The following is an 18075-nucleotide window of genomic DNA, read 5'->3' as shown; positions in this document are numbered from 1 at the left end:
ATCTTCTACCACTTCTGAAACCACACAGCTCCTTCCCAATCTGATGCTCTGTATATGCCTTCACCCTCTCAATCAATACCCTCCCACACAATTTACCAAGAATACTGAACTTAGGCCTCTGTAGTCTGAACACTCACCTTTATCCCCTTTGCCTTTGTACAATGGCACTACACACATCCAAAAATAACACTAAAACTAGCTATCATATTCAACAGCTTTTCAGAGCTATCAATCCTTCACTCATTACTTATCACATGACAAACAAAAACAAAAGATACAGCAAACTCTATAAGTATCTAAATTTTTTCATTCATGCTCACTTCTTCCTGCATGAGTACAGCTGTGTCAGGAATGGCAATTTTCGCCTTTGATAAAAAATGGAATCTATGCCTTGTATCTACAAAAGCATACTAGTAACAGTATTTTCAGTATGTACTAAAGGTGTTGCAAACCTGTGCACATACTAATATATGGTGCACTTGAACAATTTCTCCTTTCATCTTGCATGCATAAAAGATGATAAGAAATTCAAACATCACTTACATATTCTATGAGCTCCTCTCGTTCTAACTCCATTTCCTCTGACCAGCTACTCATGTCATGCTGAGTCTTTTGACTTAAAGTCACTACAGCCAGTGGACCATCCTTCAAGTTACGTCCAGGAAACAGATCTAAAAAATCTAGAGAAGACAATTAAGAAATGTATGGAGAAACTGAATACTTAAGCAAAATCTAATGTAAAAATAAGCCAGTATCACTTTCAAAAACCCTAATGAACAAGCTTTCCTCAAAGGGAATTAAGGATCTATGAAGAGTAGAGTTTCAAATCAATGTCCCTATGGCCACTGTATGGTCTTTTCAATAAAGAATGGCCTACTTTGAGCAAATTCATACTGGTATACTGAAATTGGAATCACCTTATTATGCTCTCTCTCTCTCTCTCTCTCTCTCTCTCTCTCTCTCTCTCTCTCTCTCTCTCTCTCTCTCTCTCTCTATGTAGTAGGTAGCCAATGACCAAGGGGTAATTTTCCAGTTTGTGATAACCATCAAGTGTCACTCCTTTGGCCCAAGTAGCTGTCTTTTCCTTCTGCATCATCCACTAGTGGGATGCTGGCATTCAGTTCACACACACAATCTCTCCATCTCACACATGATGCTTGACAACATGTAACTCATACTGCTTAAGTTTTGTGCCGATTTAATCTATGTGGTGAGCGCTATGCACAAGCCATACCTTTTGGCAAGTTCTCAGTGCAAGTACTCATAAGTAAGTTGTCTCCCTCTTTCACTGAATCTCATCATAAGTATTCTAAGTAATTTCTACATAGAGTCTCTAGATGGTACACAATGGCAATGGACAAAGCAACCCTTAAATGTCTACTATGCTACAAAAGTGATGCATAATTCATGGCTATGGATGTTTTGGTAACATTATAATATACTTAACATGAAGGGACTACTATACCTTCAAAAATACTCATATTCCCAGATAGTGAACTCTTTTTCTACACATTCCTTAATGCTCCCAGAACCTTCACCCCCTCAACCACCCTACGGCTCTCTTCCACTTCCATGGTTCCATTCCCTACGATGTCCATTCCAAGATACCTAAAATACTTCACTTCCTCCAAATTTTCTCCATTCATACTCAATACCCAATTAACTTGTCCCTCTACCCAGTTAAATCTGATAACCTTACTTTTATTCACATTACTCTCACCTTCCTTTCACACACTCTCTCCTTAACTGGGCCACCAACTTCTAGAGTTGCCATGTCACCAGAAAACAATAACTGATTCATTTACAAGGTCCTCTCAACCCCAAATAACAGCTTTCTTGAGTTTCTCCAAAACCCTAGCATTTACAAACTTCACCATCCCAACCAGTTAAACAGCCATGATGACATCACAAACCCCTGCTACAAACCTACCTTCACCTGAAACCACTCACTCCCCTCTCTACCAATATGCATACATGCCTTACACTCTTCTTGCATGGATGCAGGGCAAGGGATATAGATGAGGATACATGGTGGATGCATTGGAAATGAAAAGTTTGAGGACATGTCATGTGAAGTGGTCTGATCAAGTAAAAGAATACAAAGATAAGAGAGAAGTGTATTGACATGAAGAACGTGGTTCAGAGAGCTAAAGAGGGTGTGCTGAATGGTATGGACATATAGAGAGAATGAGTGAGGACAGGTTGAAAAATGTATAAATATCCCTGGGGACAGGGGAGAAAGAATACTTCCCACGCATTCCTCACGTGTCGTAGAAGGCGAGTAAAGGGGACGGGAGCGGGGGGCCAGAAACCCTCCCCTCCTTGTATTTTAACTTTCTAAAAGGGGAAACAGAAGAAGGAGTCACGCGAGGAGTGCTCATCCTCCTTGAAGGCTCAGATTGGGGTGTCTAAATGTGTGTGGATGTAACCAAGATGAGAAAAAAGGAGAGATAGGTAGTATGTTTGTGGAAAGGAACCTGGATGTTTTGGCTCTGAGTGCAATGAAGCTAAAGGGTAAAGGGGAAGAGTGGTTTGGGAATGTCTTGGGAGTAAAGTCAGGGGTTAGTGAGAGGACAAGAGCAAGGGAAGGAGTAGCACTTCAGAAGTTGTGGGAGTATGTGATAGAGTGTACGAAAGTAAATTCTAGATTGATATGGGTAAAACTGAAAGTTGATGGAGAGAGATGGGTGATTATTGGTGCATATGCACCTGCGCATGAGAAGAAAGATCATGAGAGGCAAGTGTTTTGGGAGCAGCTGAATGAGTTTGTTAGTGGTTTTGATGCACAAGACCGGGTTATAGTGATGGGTGATTTGAATGCAAAGGTGAGTAATGTGGCAGTTGAGGGAATAATTGGTATACATGGAGTGTTCAGCGTTGTAAATGGAAATGGTGAAGAGCTTTTAGATTTATGTGCAGAAAAAGGACTGGTGATTGGGAATACCTGGTTTAAAAAGCGAGATATACATAAGTATACTTACGTAAGTAGGAGAGATGGCCAGAGAGCGTTATTGGATTACGTGTTAATTGATAGATGCACAAAAGAGAGACTTTTGGATGTTAATGTGCTGAGAGGTGCAACTGGAGGGATGTCTGATCATTATCTTGTGGAGGCGAAGGTGAAGATTTGTGGGGGTTTTCAGGAAAGAAGAGAGAATGTTGGGGTGAAGAGAGTGGTGAGAGTAAGTGAGCTTGGAAAGGAGACTTGTGTGAGGAAGTACCAGGAGAGACTGAGTACAGAATGGAAAAAGGTGAGAACAAAGGAGGTAAGGGGAGTGGGGGAGGAATGGGATGTATTTAGGGAAGCAGTGATGGCTTGAGCAAAAGATGCTTGTGGCATGAGAAGCGTGGGAGGTGGGTTGATTAGAAAAGGTAGTGAGTGGTGGGATGAAGAAGTAAGATTATTAGTGAAAGAGAAGAGAGAGGCATTTGAACGATTTTTGCAGGGAAAAAATGCAAATGAGTGGGAGAGGTATAAAAGAAAGAGGCAGGAGGTCAAGAGAAAGGTGCAAGAGGTGAAAAAGAGGGCAAATGAGAGTTGGGGTGAGAGAGTATCATTAAATTTCAGGGAGAATAAAAAGATGTGTTGGAAGGAGGTAAATAAAGTGCATAAGACAAGGGAGCAAATGGGAACTTCAGTGAAGGGGGCAATGGGGAGGTGATAACAAGTAGTGGTGATGTGAGAAGGAGATGGAGTGAGTATTTTGAAGGTTTGTTGAATGTGTTTGATGATAGAGTGGCAGATATAGGGTGTTTTGGTCGAGGTGGTGTGCAAAGTGAGAGGGTTAGGGAAAATGAATTGGTAAATAGAGAAGAGGTAGTAAAAGCTTTACGGAAGATGAAAGCCGGCAAAGCAGCAGGTTTGGATGGTATTGCAGTGGAATTTATTAAAAAAGGGGGTGACTGTATTGTTGACTGGTTGGTAAGGTTATTTAATGTATGTATGATTCATGGTGAGGTGCCTGAGGATTGGTGGAATGCTTGCATAGTGCCATTGTACAAAGGCAAAGGGGATAAGAGTGAGTGCTCAAATTACAGAGGTATAAGTTTGTTGAGTATTCCTGCTAAATTATATGGGAGGGTATTGATTGAGAGGGTGAAGGCGAGTACAGAGCATCAGATTGGGGAAGAGCAGTGTGGTTTCAGAAGTGGTAGAGGATGTGTGGATCAGGTGTTTGCTTTGAAGAATGTATGTGAGAAATACTTAGAAAAACAAATGGATTTGTATGTAGCATTTATGGATCTGGAGAAGGCATATGATACAGTTGATAGAGATGCTCTGTGGAAGGTTTTAAGAATATATGGTGTGGGAGGCATGTTGTTAGAAGCAGTGAAAAGTTTTTATCGAGGATGTAAGGCATGTGTACGTGTAGGAAGAGAGGAAAGTGATTGGTTCTCAGTGAATGTTGGTTTGCGGCAGGGGTGTGTGATGTCTCCATGGTTGTTTAATTTGTTTTTGGATGGGGTTGTTAGGGAGGTGAATGCAAGAGTTTTGGAAAGAGGGGCAAGTAAGCAGTCTGTTGTGGATGAGAGCTTCGGAAGTGAGTCAGTTGTTGTTCGCTGATGATACAGCGCTGGTGGCTGATTCATGTTAGAAACTGTAGAAGCTGGTGACTGAGTTTGGTAAAGTGTGTGAAAGAAGAAAGTTAAGAGCAAATGTGAATAAGAGCAAGGTTATTAGGTACAGTAGGGTTGAGGGTCAAGTCAATTGGGAGGTAAGTTTGAATGGAGAAAAACTGGAGGAAGTAAAGTGTTTTAGATATCTGGGAGTGGATCTGCCAGCAGATGGAGCTATGGAAGCGGAAGTGAATCATAGGGTGGGGGAGGAGGCGAAAATTCTGGGAGCCTTGAAGAATGTTTGGAAGTCGAGAACATTATCTCGGAAAGTAAAAATGGGTATGTTTGAAGGAATAGTGGTTCCAACAATGTTGTATGGTTGCGAGGCGTGGGCTACGGATAGAGTTGTGCGCAGGAGGGTGGATGTGCTGGAAATGAGATGTTTGAGGACAATATGTGGTGTGAGGTGGTTTGATCGAGTAAGTAATGTAAGGGTGAGAGAGATGTGTGGAAATAAAAAGAGTGCGGTTGAGAGAGCAGAAGAGGGTGTTTTGAAATGGTTTGGTCACATAGAGAGAATGAGTGGGGAAAGATTGACCAAGAGGATATATGTGTCAGAGGTGGAGGGAACGAGGAGAAGTGGGAGACCAAATTGGAAGTGGAAGGATGGAGTGAAAAAGATTTTGAGTGATTGGGGCCTGAACATGCAGGAGGGTGAAAGGCGTGCAAGGAATAGAGTGAATTGGAATGATGTGGTATACCGGGGTCGACGTGCTGTCAATGGATTGAACCAGGGCATGTGAAGCATCTGGGGTAAATCATCGAAAGTGTGTGGGACATGGATGTGGAAAGGGAGCTGTGGTTTCGGTGCATTATTACATGACAGCTAGAGACTGAGTGTGAACGAATGGGGCCTTTGGTGTCTTTCCTAGTGCTACCTCGCACACATGAGTGGGGAGGGGGTTGTTATTCCATGTGTGGCGAGGTGGCGATGGGAACAAATAAAGGCAGACAGTATGAATTATGTACATGTGTATATATGTATATGTCTGTGTGTGTATATATGTGTACATTGAGATGTATAGGTATGTATATTTGCGTGTGTGGACGTGTATGTATATACATGTGTATAAGGGCGGGTTGGGCCATTCTTTCATCTGTTTCCTTGCGCTACCTCGCTAACACGGGAGACAGCGACAAAGCAAAATAAAAAATAAAAAAATAAAATGTGTCAGAAGAGGAAGAGGTAAGGAGGGGACAACAAACTGAAGATGGAAGGATGGAGCAAAAAACTGTGTACAGAGCCTGAATGTGCAGAAGGGTGAAAGGGGAGCACGAGATAGAGTAAACTGGAGCAATGTGGTATATAGGGGTGATGTACATCAATGGGCTGAACCAGGGAATATGATGCAGCCAGGGTAAACCAAGGAAAGGTCTCTGGAACCTGGTTGTGGATAATGGGGTGTAGTTTCAGTGTATTACAAGAGACAATGGAAGGAGGCAAATGAGGCCCGTCCTTGTCTGTTCTTAGCTCTACCTTGCTAAGGCTGGAAACAGTAAACAAGCATGATAAAATTGAAGAGTTCTTTCTGAACTCCAGCACACTCTAAAAGTTTAAAATGTTTTCCTTACATCACTGAAAAACTAAATATTTGAAAACATTCTGAGGAGCAAAACTATACCAAGGTTTCAAGAACTTCTGAGGTCAAAGGCCACAAATTTCTAAAAACTTACATAAGCTCACTAAGTTCTTCAAACAAATTAAAAAGTAACAATAACATGTACAATATCACCACCAACTAAGTTTCTTTCTCTTTTCATGAGAATATGTTCAATATTTAAGAAATTCTTACAGCATACAGAAGAGGGACTATATCTACATACCAACATCTACAGCCATTTTCCAAACACCACCAGGGTGGTCTTTTTGTCCTCCAAATATCTCAATCCTCGTAAACCTGATATTCCTTCAGATCACCCCTTTCTGCAGATATAGCTTTTTTCATTCCATATGCTTCCCCCTCATCCTCAGCCTAGCTTTCCTCTTCTCCCCCTAAATCCCTAATATACATCTTTCTGCCACTCTTCAGACACCAAATCCTTTCCATATGTTTATAACGGCATAAAATGTTGAGTAATACTCTATTACTATACTTTTTCTTTGTAGAGTTTGCTAGATTAGTCACTAAGAAAATACAGGTACACCACTGACTTTTTGGCAACCAATGGTTTGGCACCTCCTTTTGTCCATACAAAATTACGTGAGGGAACTTGAAGTTATCGTGGCCACCAGATTAGTTTACTGGGCAGCCACAGATGGCTTTGTGTGTAGGGTGCGCTTATTTACATTCTTTACACTGCACTTGTTGATGGTGATACTGGAATTCTGTGAGATTCTTAGCTTATTTTGCTTAAATTAAACCCTAGCTATGGCTTCTAAGACATATGAGAGTGTCAGTCGTGGTGTCAAATGTACACATCAGTCAATGTCGATCCAAGACAAAGTAGAACCGTTGAAAAAAATGGACCATGGTGTTTTGGTGCGTAAGCTGTGTGACATGTACAGTACTGGTTCATCAACTGTTTATGACATAAAGAAACAATGGGAGAAAATATTGAAATTCTATGCAGACAGCGATTCCAAGAAGTAAATGACGATTAGAAAAACTATGAAAGATGGTAAGAGTACTGAGCACAATCGAGTGATGAAATGTTTTCGACAGCATCAGAGTGATGGAGTGGACCTGTCAGGTAGCATGATGATGGAATAATGTGTGCGGAGAAAAGCGGTCTGCAAACAACAAAGGAGCTGCCAAGTATGTGGGCGAATTTGCAAAACTCATAGCTGACAAACACCTCAGTCCTGAGCAGGTGTATAATGTATTTCATCTGTTTATTCAATTTACATTTAATATTTGTTTCATTTAAATTTCTAGCATTCCATGGTATACTTTAGACACATGGAAGGTGTATAATTAGTGGGTTAGAGGTGTGTTGATGAATTATTATTATGTGACCACGTTTGGTCCAGCAAAATGGTTAATTTGGCAAGGCTTTGGAACCAAGAGTGCCAGAAAATCGGTGGTGTACCCGTACATACTTTAGTTCCAAAGAATACAAAATTATTTATTATTTATTTATTTATTTTGCTTTGTCGCTGTCTTCCACATAAGCAAGTAGCGCAAGGAAACAGACAAAAGAATGGCCCAACCCACCCACATACACATATATATACATACACGTCCACACACACAAATATACATACCTATACATTTCAACGTTTTATTTTATTTTATAGTTTGCTTTGTTGCTGTCTCCCACATTTGCGAGGTAGCGCAAGGAAACAGACGAGAGAAATGGCACAACCCATCCCCATACACAATGTAGACACACACACGCCCACACACGCAAATATACATACTTATACATCTCAATGTACACATATATATACACACACAGACACATACATATATACCCATGCACACAATTCACACTGTCTGCCCCTATTCATTCCCATCGCCACCTCGCCACACATGGAATACCATCCCCCTCCCCCCTCATGTGTGCGAGGTAGCACTAGGAAAAGACAACAAAGGCCCCATTCGTTCACACTCAGTCTCCAGCTGTCATGCAATAATGCCCGAAACCACAGCTCCCTTTCCACATCCAGGCCCCACACAACTTTCCATGGTTTACCCCAGACGCTTCACATGCCCTGATTCAATCCATTGACAGCACGTCAACCTCAGCATACCACATCGATCCAACCCACTCTACTCCCCGCCACACACAGACATATACATATATACACATGTACATAATTCATACTGTCTGCCCTTATTCATTCCCATTGCCACCCTGCCACACATGAAATAACAACCCCCTCCCCCCGCATGTGCGCAAGGTAGTGCTAGGAAAAGACAACAAAGGCCACATTCGTTCACAATCAGTCTCTAGCTGTCATGTATAATGCACTGAAACAAAATTTCAATAAATACACTGTTATAAAGCTAATGTTTTTTAAAGTTTAAAATTACCATAACCTTACATTTGTATAAACAATGACTTACACAAACTAAACATGGATGTCAAGTATGCAGTGATCATCATGTATGCCTGTTCCCTCTCAGTGAGGTGGACTAGTGGTAGGCAGCCATCAAACTGGGAGGTTTATTACCTGGGTATGGAGAAGGTTAGTGACGGCTGTGTAATGGGTCAGCACTTCAATGGTTTTCAAGCTGTACTCATTTGACCCAAGTAGCTGTCTTTTCTTTCTACCTCAAACATACAATCTCTCCTTGTCACACATAACACTTGACAACATTTAACTCACATAACTCATCTTGTGTGACTTGATTTTCCCGTAGCAAGCACCCTGCATTTTGGCAAAATGTTATGAGCAATAGATAGACGTCATAGGTAGGAAAATAAGGTAGAAGTAATGGATATGAACATTAAGTGGGAGCATTGAGTAGAAGTGGCACATTGGGACATTAGGCAGGAACATTACGTAGACACAATGGGTAGAAGCAGTCAGTACAAACATTAGGTGGGAGATTCTGAAAACACCCCACTAGAGTTGCCCTATGCCAGTGGCCTGTTAAGGGTGAGGCATTAAAAACTAAAAAGCAGCACTGGAGTTCACTGATTAGGGAGACTTTTGTCATGGCCTTGCAAGGGTTCCTGAAGGGAATAGGCATTAGGTATACAGATAGATATAGGGGATGTGAGATGTCTGGGGTAAACCATGGAAAGGTCTGTGAGACCTGGATGTGGATAGGGAGCTGTGGTTTCAGTGCATTACACGACAGATAGAGACTGAGTGTGGCCAAATGTGGATATCTATGTTTGTTTTCCTAGCGCTACCTCACTGAAACAGAGGGTAGTGATGCTCTTTCCTGTGGGGCAGGGTAATGCTGGGAATGGATGAAAGCAAGCAAGTATGAATATGTACATGTGAATGCATGTATATGTGTATGTGTATGTTTGTGTAAGTTTATGTATGTATATGTTGATATGTACATGTATGTATATGTGCATTCATGGGTGCTTATGTATATTTTTTTTTCTTTTTTTTTTTTGCCGCTGTCTCCCGCGTTTGCGAGGTAGCGCAAGGAAACAGACGAAAGAAATGGCACAACCCACCCCCATACACAATGTATATACATACACGTCCACACACACAAATATACATACCTATACATCTCAATGTACACATATATATACACACACAGACACATACATATATACCCATGCACACAATTCACACTGCCTTTATTCATTCCCATCGCCACCTCGCCACACATGGAATACCATCCCCCTCCCCCCCATGTGTGCGAGGTAGCACTAGGAAAAGACAACTAAGGCCCCATTCGTTCACACTCAGTCTCTAGCTGTCATGCAATAATGCCCGAAACCACAGCTCCCCCTCCACATCCAGGCCCCACACAACTTTCCATGGTTTACCCCAGACGCTTCACATGCCTTGATTCAATCCACTGACAGCACGTCAACCCCGGTATACCACATCGATCCAATTCACTCTATTCCTTGCCCTCCTTTCACCCTCCTGCATGTTCAGGCCCCGATCACACAAAATCTTTTTTACTCCATCTTTCCACCTCCAATTTGGTCTCCCACTTCTCGTTCCCTCCACCTCCGACACATATATCCTCTTGGTCAATCTTTCCTCACTCATTCTCTCCATGTGCCCAAACCATTTCAAAGCACCCTCTTCTGCTCTCTCAACCATGTGACCAAACCATTTCAGAACACCCTTTTCTGCTCTCTCAGCCACACTCTTTTTATTACCATACATTTCTCTTACCCTTTCATTAGTTACTCGATCAAACCACCTCACACCACATATTGTCCTCAGACATCTCATTTCAAGCACATCTACCCTCCTCCACACAACTCTATCTATAGCCCACGCTTCGCAACCATATAACATTGTTGGAACCACTATTCCTTCAGACATACCCATTTTTGCTTTCCAAGATAAAATTCTCGACTTCCACTCATTTTTCTGCGCTCCCAGAACTTTCGTCAGAACTTTCAAACTTACCTCCCAATATATATATATATAACCCCCCCCATTCACATGTACATACACACGTCCACACACGCAAATATACATACCTACACAGCTTTCCATGGTTTACCCCGGACGCTTCACATGCCTTGATTCAATCCACTGACAGCACGTCAACCCCTGTATACCACATCGCTCCAATTCACTCTATTCCTTGCCCTCCTTTCACCCTCCTGCATGTTCAGGCCCCGATCACACAAAATCCTTTTCACTCCATCTTTCCACCTCCAATTTGGTCTCCCTCTTCTCCTCGTTCCCTCCACCTCCGCCACATATATCCTCTTGGTCAATCTTTCCTCACTCATTCTCTCCATGTGCCCAAACCATTTCAAAACACCCTCTTCTGCTCTCTCAACCACGCTCTTTTTATTTCCACACATCTCTCTTACCCTTACGTTACTTACTCGATCAAACCACCTCACACCACACATTGTCCTCAAACATCTCATTTCCAGCACATCCATCCTCCTGCGCACAACTCTATCCATAGCCCACGCCTCGCAACCATACAACATTGTTGGAACCACTATTCCTTCACACATACCCATTTTTGCTTTCCGGGATAATATTCTCGACTTCCACACATTTTTCAAGGCTCCCAAAATTTTCGCCCCCTCCCCCACCCTATGATCCACTTCCGCTTCCATGGTTCCATCCGCTGACAGATCCACTCCCAGATATCTAAAACACTTCACTTCCTCCAGTTTTTCTCCATTCAAACTCACCTCCCAATTGGCTTGACCCTCAACCCTACTGTACCTAATAACCTTGCTCTTATTCACATTTACTCTTAACTTTCTTCTTCCACACACTTTACCAAACTCCGTCACCAGCTTCTGCAGTTTCTCACATGAATCCGCCACCAGCGCTGTATCATCAGCGAACAACAACTGACTCACTTCCCAAGCTCTCTCATCCCCAACAGACTTCATACTTGCCCCTCTTTCCAAGACTCTTGCATTTACCTCCCTAACAACCCCATCCATAAACAAATCAAACAACCATGGAGACATCACACACCCCTGCCGCAAACCTACATTCACTGAGAACCAATCACTTTCCTCTCTTCCTACACGTACACATGCCTTACATCCTCGATAAAAACTTTTCACTGCTTCTAACAACTTGCCTCCCACACCATATATTCTTAATACCTTCCACAGAGCATCTCTATCAACTCTATCATATGCCTTCTCCAGATCCATAAATGCTACATACAAATCCATTTGCTTTTCTAAGTATTTCTCACATATATATATATATATATATATATATATATATATATCTGTGGTTGAGAGAGCAGATTGCGCAAAAGATGCTTGTGGCATGAGAGGAGTGGGAGTTGGGTTGATTAGAAAGGGTAGTGAGTGGTGGGATGAAGAAGTGTAGTGAGTGGTGGGATGAAGAATTAAGATTATTAGTGAAAGAGAAGAGAGAGGCATTTGGACGATTTCTGCAGGGAAAAAATGCAATTGAGTGGGAGATGTATAAAAGAAAGAGACAGGAGGTCAAGAGAAAGGTTCAAGAGGTGAAAAAGAGGGCAAATGAGAGTTGGATTGAGAGAGTATCATTAAATTTTAGGGAGAATAAAAAAGATGTTCTGGAAGGAGGTAAATAAAGTGCGTAAGACAAGGGAGCAAATGGGAACTTCAGTGAAGGGCGCAAAATGGGAGGTGATAACAAGTAGTGGTGATGTGAGAAGGAGGTGGAGTGAGTATTTTGAAGGTTTGTTGAATGTGTTTGATGATAGAGTGGCAGATATAGGGTGTTTTGGTCGAGGTAGTGTGCAAAGTGAGAGGGTTACAGAAAATGATTTGGTAAACAGAGAAGAGGTAGTAAAAGCTTTGCAGAAGATGAAAGCCGGCAAGGCAGCAGGTTTGGATGGTATTGCAGTGGAATTTATTAAAAAAGGGGGTGACTGTATTATTGACTGGTTGGTAAGGTTATTTGATGTATGTATGATTCATGGTGAGGTGCCTGAGGATTGGCAGAATACGTGCATAGTGCCATTGTACAAAGGCAAAGGGGATAAGAGTGAGTGCTCAAATTACAGAGGTATAAGTTTGTTGAGTATTCCTGGTAAATTATATGGGAGGGTATTGATTGAGAGGGTGAAGGCATGTACAGAGAATCAGATTGGGGAAGAGCAGTGTGGTTTCAGAAGTGGTAGAGGATGTGTGGATCAGGTGTTTGCTTTGAAGAATGTATGTGAGAAATACTTAGAAAAGCAAATGGATTTGTATGTAGCATTTATGGATCTGGAGAAGGCATATGATAGAGTTGATAGAGATGCTCTGTGGAAGGTATTAAGAATATATGGTGTGGGAGGCAAGTTGTTAGAAGCAGTGAAAAGTTTTTATCGAGGATGTAAGGCATGTGTACGTGTAGGAAGAGAGGAAAGTGATTGGTTCTCAGTGAATGTAGGTTTGCGGCAGGGGTGTGTGATGTCTCCATGGTTGTTTAATTTGTTTATGGATGGGGTTGTTAGGGAGGTGAATGCAAGAGTTTTGGAAAGAGGGGCAAGTATGAAGTCTGTTGTGGATGAGAGAGCTTGGGAAGTGAGTCAGTTGTTGTTCGCTGATGATACAGCGCTGGTGGCTGATTCATGTGAGAAACTGAGAAGCTGGTGACTGAGTTTGGTAAAGTGTGTGAAAGAAGAAAGTTAAGAGTAAATGTGAATAAGAGCAAGGTATTAGGTACAGTAGGGTTGAGGGTCAAGTCAATTGGGAGGTAAGTTTAAATGGAGAAAAACTGGAGGAAGTAAAGTGTGTTAGATATCTGGGAGTGGATCTGGCAGCGGATGGAACCATGGAAGCAGAAGTGGATCATAGGGTGGGGGAGGGGGCGAAAATCCTGGGAGCCTTGAAGAATGTGTGGAAGTCGAGAACATTATCTCGGAAAGCAAAAGTGGGTATGTTTGAAGGAATAGTGGTTCCAACAATGTTGTATGGTTGCGAGGCGTGGGCTATGGATAGAGTTGTGCGCAGGAGGATGGATGTGCAGGAAATGAGATGTTTGAGGACAATATGTGGTGTGAGGTGGTTTGATCGAGTAAGTAACGTAAAGGTAAGAGAGATGTGTGGAAATAAAAAGAGCGTGGTTGAGAGAGCAGAAGAGGGTGTTTTGAAGTGGTTTGGGCACATGGAGAGAATGAGTGAGGAAAGATTGACCAAGAGGATACATGTGTCGGAGGTGGAGGAAACGAGGAGAAGAGGGAGACCAAATTGGAGGTGGAAAGATGGAGTGAAAAAGATTTTGTGTGATCGGGGCCTGAACATGCAGGAGGGTGAAAGGAGGGCAAGGAATAGAGTGAATTGGATCGAGGTGGTATACCGGGGCTGACGTGCTGTCAGTGGATTGAATCAGGGAATGTGAAGCGTCTGGGGTAAACCATGGAAAGCTGTGTAGGTATGTATATTTGCGAGTGTGGACGTATGTATATACATGTGTATAGGGGTGGGTTGGGCCATTTCTTTCATCTGTTTCCTTGCGCTACCTTGCAAACGCGGGAGACAGCGGCAAAAAAAAAAAAAAAATATATATATATATATATATATATATATATATATACCCTTGAGCTTCGTTTCACTCAGAGCCAAAACATCCAGGTTCCTTTCCTCAAACATACTACCTATCTCTCCTTTTTTCACATCTTGGTTACATCCACACACGTTTAGGCACCCCACTCTGAGCCTTTGAGGAGGATGAGCACTCCCCGCGCGACTCCTTCTTCTGTTTCCCATTTCAGAAAGTTAATACAAGGAGGGGAGGATTTCTGGCCCCCCGCTCCCGTCCCCTCTAGTCGCTTTCTACGACACGCGAGGAATACGTGGGAAGTATTCTTTCACCCCTATCCCCAGGGATAATATACATATATATATACATATACACATACACACACATACACATACATACGCACATATACACACACACACACATACATATATATACATATGAGAAATGTAAGAAACAATTTAGAAAACTGAAACTTCTAGCTTGAAAGTGGTTTGGGAATGTCTGGGGAGAAAAGTCAGGGGTTAGTGAGAGGACAAGAGCAAGGGAAGGAGTAGCAATACTCCTGAAACAGGAGTTGTGGGAGTATGTGATAGAGTGTAAGAAAGTAAATTCTCGATTAATATGGGTAAAACTGAAAGTTGATGGAGAGAGGTGGGTGATTACTGGTGCATATGCACCTGGGCATGAGAAGAAAGATCAAGAGAGGCAAGTGTTTTGGGAGCAGCTGAATGAGTGTGTTAGTGGTTTTGATGCACGAGACCGGGTCATAGTGATGGGTGATTTGAATGCAAAGGTGAGTAATGTGGCAGTTGAGGGAATAATTGGTATACATGGGGTGTTCAGTGTTGTAAATGGAAATGGTGAAGAGCTTGTAGATTTATGTGCTGAAAAAGGACTGATGATTGGGAATACCTGGTTTAAAAAGCGAGATATACATAAGTATACTTATGTAAGTAGGAGAGATGGCCAGAGAGCGTTATTGGATTACGTGTTAATTGACAGGCGTGCGAAAGAGAGACTTTTGGATGTTAATGTGCTGAGAGGTGCAACTGGAGGGATGTCTGATCATTATCTTGTGGAGGCTAAGGTGAAGATTTGTATGGGTTTTCAGAAAAGAAGAGTGAATGTTGGGGTGAAGAGAGTGGTGAGAGTAAGTGAGCTTGAGAAGGAGACCTGTGTGACGAAGTACCAGGAGAGACTGAGTACAGAATGGAAAAAGGTGAGAACAATGGAAGTAAGGGGAGTGGGGGAGGAATGGGATGTATTTAGGGAATCAGTGATGGATTGCGCAAAAGATGCTTGTGGCATGAGAAGAGTGGGAGGTGGGTTGATTAGAAAGGGTAGTGAGTGGTGGGATGAAGAAGTAAGAGTATTAGTGAAAGAGAAGAGAGAGGCATTTGGACGATTTTTGCAGGGAAAAAATGCAATTGAGTGGGAGACGTATAAAAGAAAGAGACAGGAGGTCAAGAGAAAGGTGCAAGAGGTGAAAAAAAGGGCAAATGAGAGTTGGGGTGAGAGAGTATCATTAAATTTTAGGGAGAATAAAAAGATGTTCTGGAAGGAGGTAAATAAAGTGCGTAAGACAAGGGAGCAAATGGGAACTTCGGTGAAGGGCGCAAATGGGGAGGTGATAACAAGTAGTGGTGATGTGAGAAGGAGATGGAGTGAGTATTTTGAAGGTTTGTTGAATGTGTTTGATGATAGAGTGGCAGATATAGGGTGTTTTGGTCGAGGTGGTGTGCAAAGTGAGAGGGTTAGGGAAAATGATTTGGTAAACAGAGAAGAGGTAGTGAAAGCTTTGCGGAAGATGAAAGCCGGCAAGGCAGCAGGTTTGGATGGTATTGCAGTGGAATTTATTAAAAAAGGGGGTGACTGTATTGTTGACTGGTTGGTAAGGTTATTTAATGTATGTATGACTCATGGTGAGGTGCCTGAGGATTGGCGGAACGCGTGCATAGTGCCATTGTACAAAGGCAAAGGGGATAAGAGTGAGTGCTCAAATTACAGAGGTATAAGTTTGTGTGGTTTCAGAAGTGGTAGAGGATGTGTGGATCAGGTGTTTGCTTTGAAGAATGTATGTGAGAAATACTTAGAAAAGCAAATGGATTTGTATGTAGCATTTATGGATCTGGAGAAGGCATATGATAGAGTTGATAGAGATGCTCTGTGGAAGGTATTAAGAATATATGGTGTGGGAGGCAAGTTGTTAGAAGCAGTGAAAAGTTTTTATCGAGGATGTAAGGCATGTGTACGTGTAGGAAGAGAGGAAAGTGATTGCTTCTCAGTGAATGTAGGTTTGCGGCAGGGGTGTGTGATGTCTCCATGGTTGTTTAATTTGTTTATGGATGGGTTTGTTAGGGAGGTAAATGCAAGAGTTTTGGAAAGAGGGGCAAGTATGAAGTCTGTTGGGGATGAGAGAGCTTGGGAAGTGAGTCAGTTGTTGTTCGCTGATGATACAGCGCTGGTGGCTGATTCATGTGAGAAACTGCAGAAGCTGGTGACTGAGTTTGGTAAAGTGTGTGGAAGAAGAAAGTTAAGAGTAAATGTGAATAAGAGCAAGGTTATTAGGTACAGTAGGTTTGAGGGTCAAGTCAATTGGGAGGTGAGTTTGAATGGAGAAAAACTGGAGGTAGTGAAGTGTTTTAGATATCTGGGAGTGGATCTGGCAGCGGATGGAACCATGGAAGCGGAAGTGGATCATAGGGTGGGGGAGGGGGCGAAAATTCTGGGGGCCTTGAAGAATGTGTGGAAGTCGAGAACATTATCTCGGAAAGCAAAAGTGGGTATGTTTGAAGGAATAGTGGTTCCAACAATGTTGTATAGTTGCGAGGCGTGGGCTATGGATAGAGTTGTGCGCAGGAGGATGGATGTGCTGGAAATGAGATGTTTGAGGACAATGTGTGGTGTGAGGTGGTTTGATCGAGTGAGTAACGTAAGGGTAAGAGAGATGTGTGGAAATAAAAAGAGCGTGGTTGAGAGAGCAGAAGAGGGTGTTTTGAAGTGGTTTGGGCACATGGAGAGAATGAGTGAGGAAAGATTGACCAAGAGGATATATGTCTCGGAGGTGGAGGGAACGAGGAGAAGAGGGAGACCAAATTGGAGGTGGAAAGATGGAGTGAAAAAGATTTTGTGTGATCGGGGCCTGAACATGCAGGAGGGGGGAAGGAGGGCAAGGAATAGAGTGAATTGGAGCGATGTGGTATACCGGGGTTGACGTGCTGTCAGTGGATTGAATCAAGGCATGTGAAGCGTCTGGGGTAAATCATGGAAAGCTGTGTAGGTATGTATTTTTGCGTGTGTGGACGTATGTATATACATGTGTATGGGGGGGTTGGGCCATTTCTTTCGTCTGTTTCCTTGCGCTACCTCGCAAACGCGGAGACAGCGACAAAGTATAAAAAAAAAAAAAATATATATAATATATATATATATATATATATAATAAATATATATATTATATATATATATATATGGGAACTTCAGTGAAGGGCGTAAATGGGGAGGTGATAACAAGTAGTGGTGATGTGAGAAGGAGATGGAATGAGTATTTTGAAGGTTTGTTGAATGTGTCTGATGACAGAGTGGCAGATATAAGGTGTTTGGGTCGAGGTGGTGTGCAAAGTGAGAGGGTTAGGGAAAATGATTTGTTAAACAGAGAAGAGGTAGTGAAAGCTTTGCGGAAGATGAAAGCCGGCAAGGCAGCAGGTTTGGATGGTATTGCAGTGGAATTTATTAAAAAAGGGGGTGACTGTATTGTTGACTGGTTGGTAAGGTTATTTAATGTATGTATGACTCATGGTGAGGTGCCTGAGGATTGGCGGAACGCGTGCATAGTGCCATTGTACAAAGGCAAAGGGGATAAGAGTGAGTGCTCAAATTACAGAGGTATAAGTTTGTTGAGTATTCCT

General features: G+C 42.4%; 1 protein-coding gene across 5 annotated transcripts in view; it reads right to left on the bottom strand.

Annotated features, from left to right (window-relative positions):
- The window catches only part of LOC139766057 (cobalamin trafficking protein CblD), a 204282-nt gene that overhangs the window by 69395 nt on the left and 116812 nt on the right, over window positions 1-18075 (bottom strand). For all 5 annotated transcript variants that reach the window (XM_071694206.1, XM_071694205.1, XM_071694207.1 and 2 more), the window contains exon 6: window positions 544-680. In XM_071694206.1, coding sequence (XP_071550307.1) covers window positions 544-680 — 137 coding nt within the window. The remainder of the gene's footprint in view (window positions 1-543; window positions 681-18075) is intronic.

Source organism: Panulirus ornatus, chromosome 56, assembly GCF_036320965.1.
Source record: "Panulirus ornatus isolate Po-2019 chromosome 56, ASM3632096v1, whole genome shotgun sequence".
In the NCBI taxonomy this organism is placed as follows: domain Eukaryota; kingdom Metazoa; phylum Arthropoda; class Malacostraca; order Decapoda; family Palinuridae; genus Panulirus; species Panulirus ornatus.
Note: the sequence above shows the minus strand (reverse complement) of the source record. Positions and strands in the feature narration are given on the sequence as shown.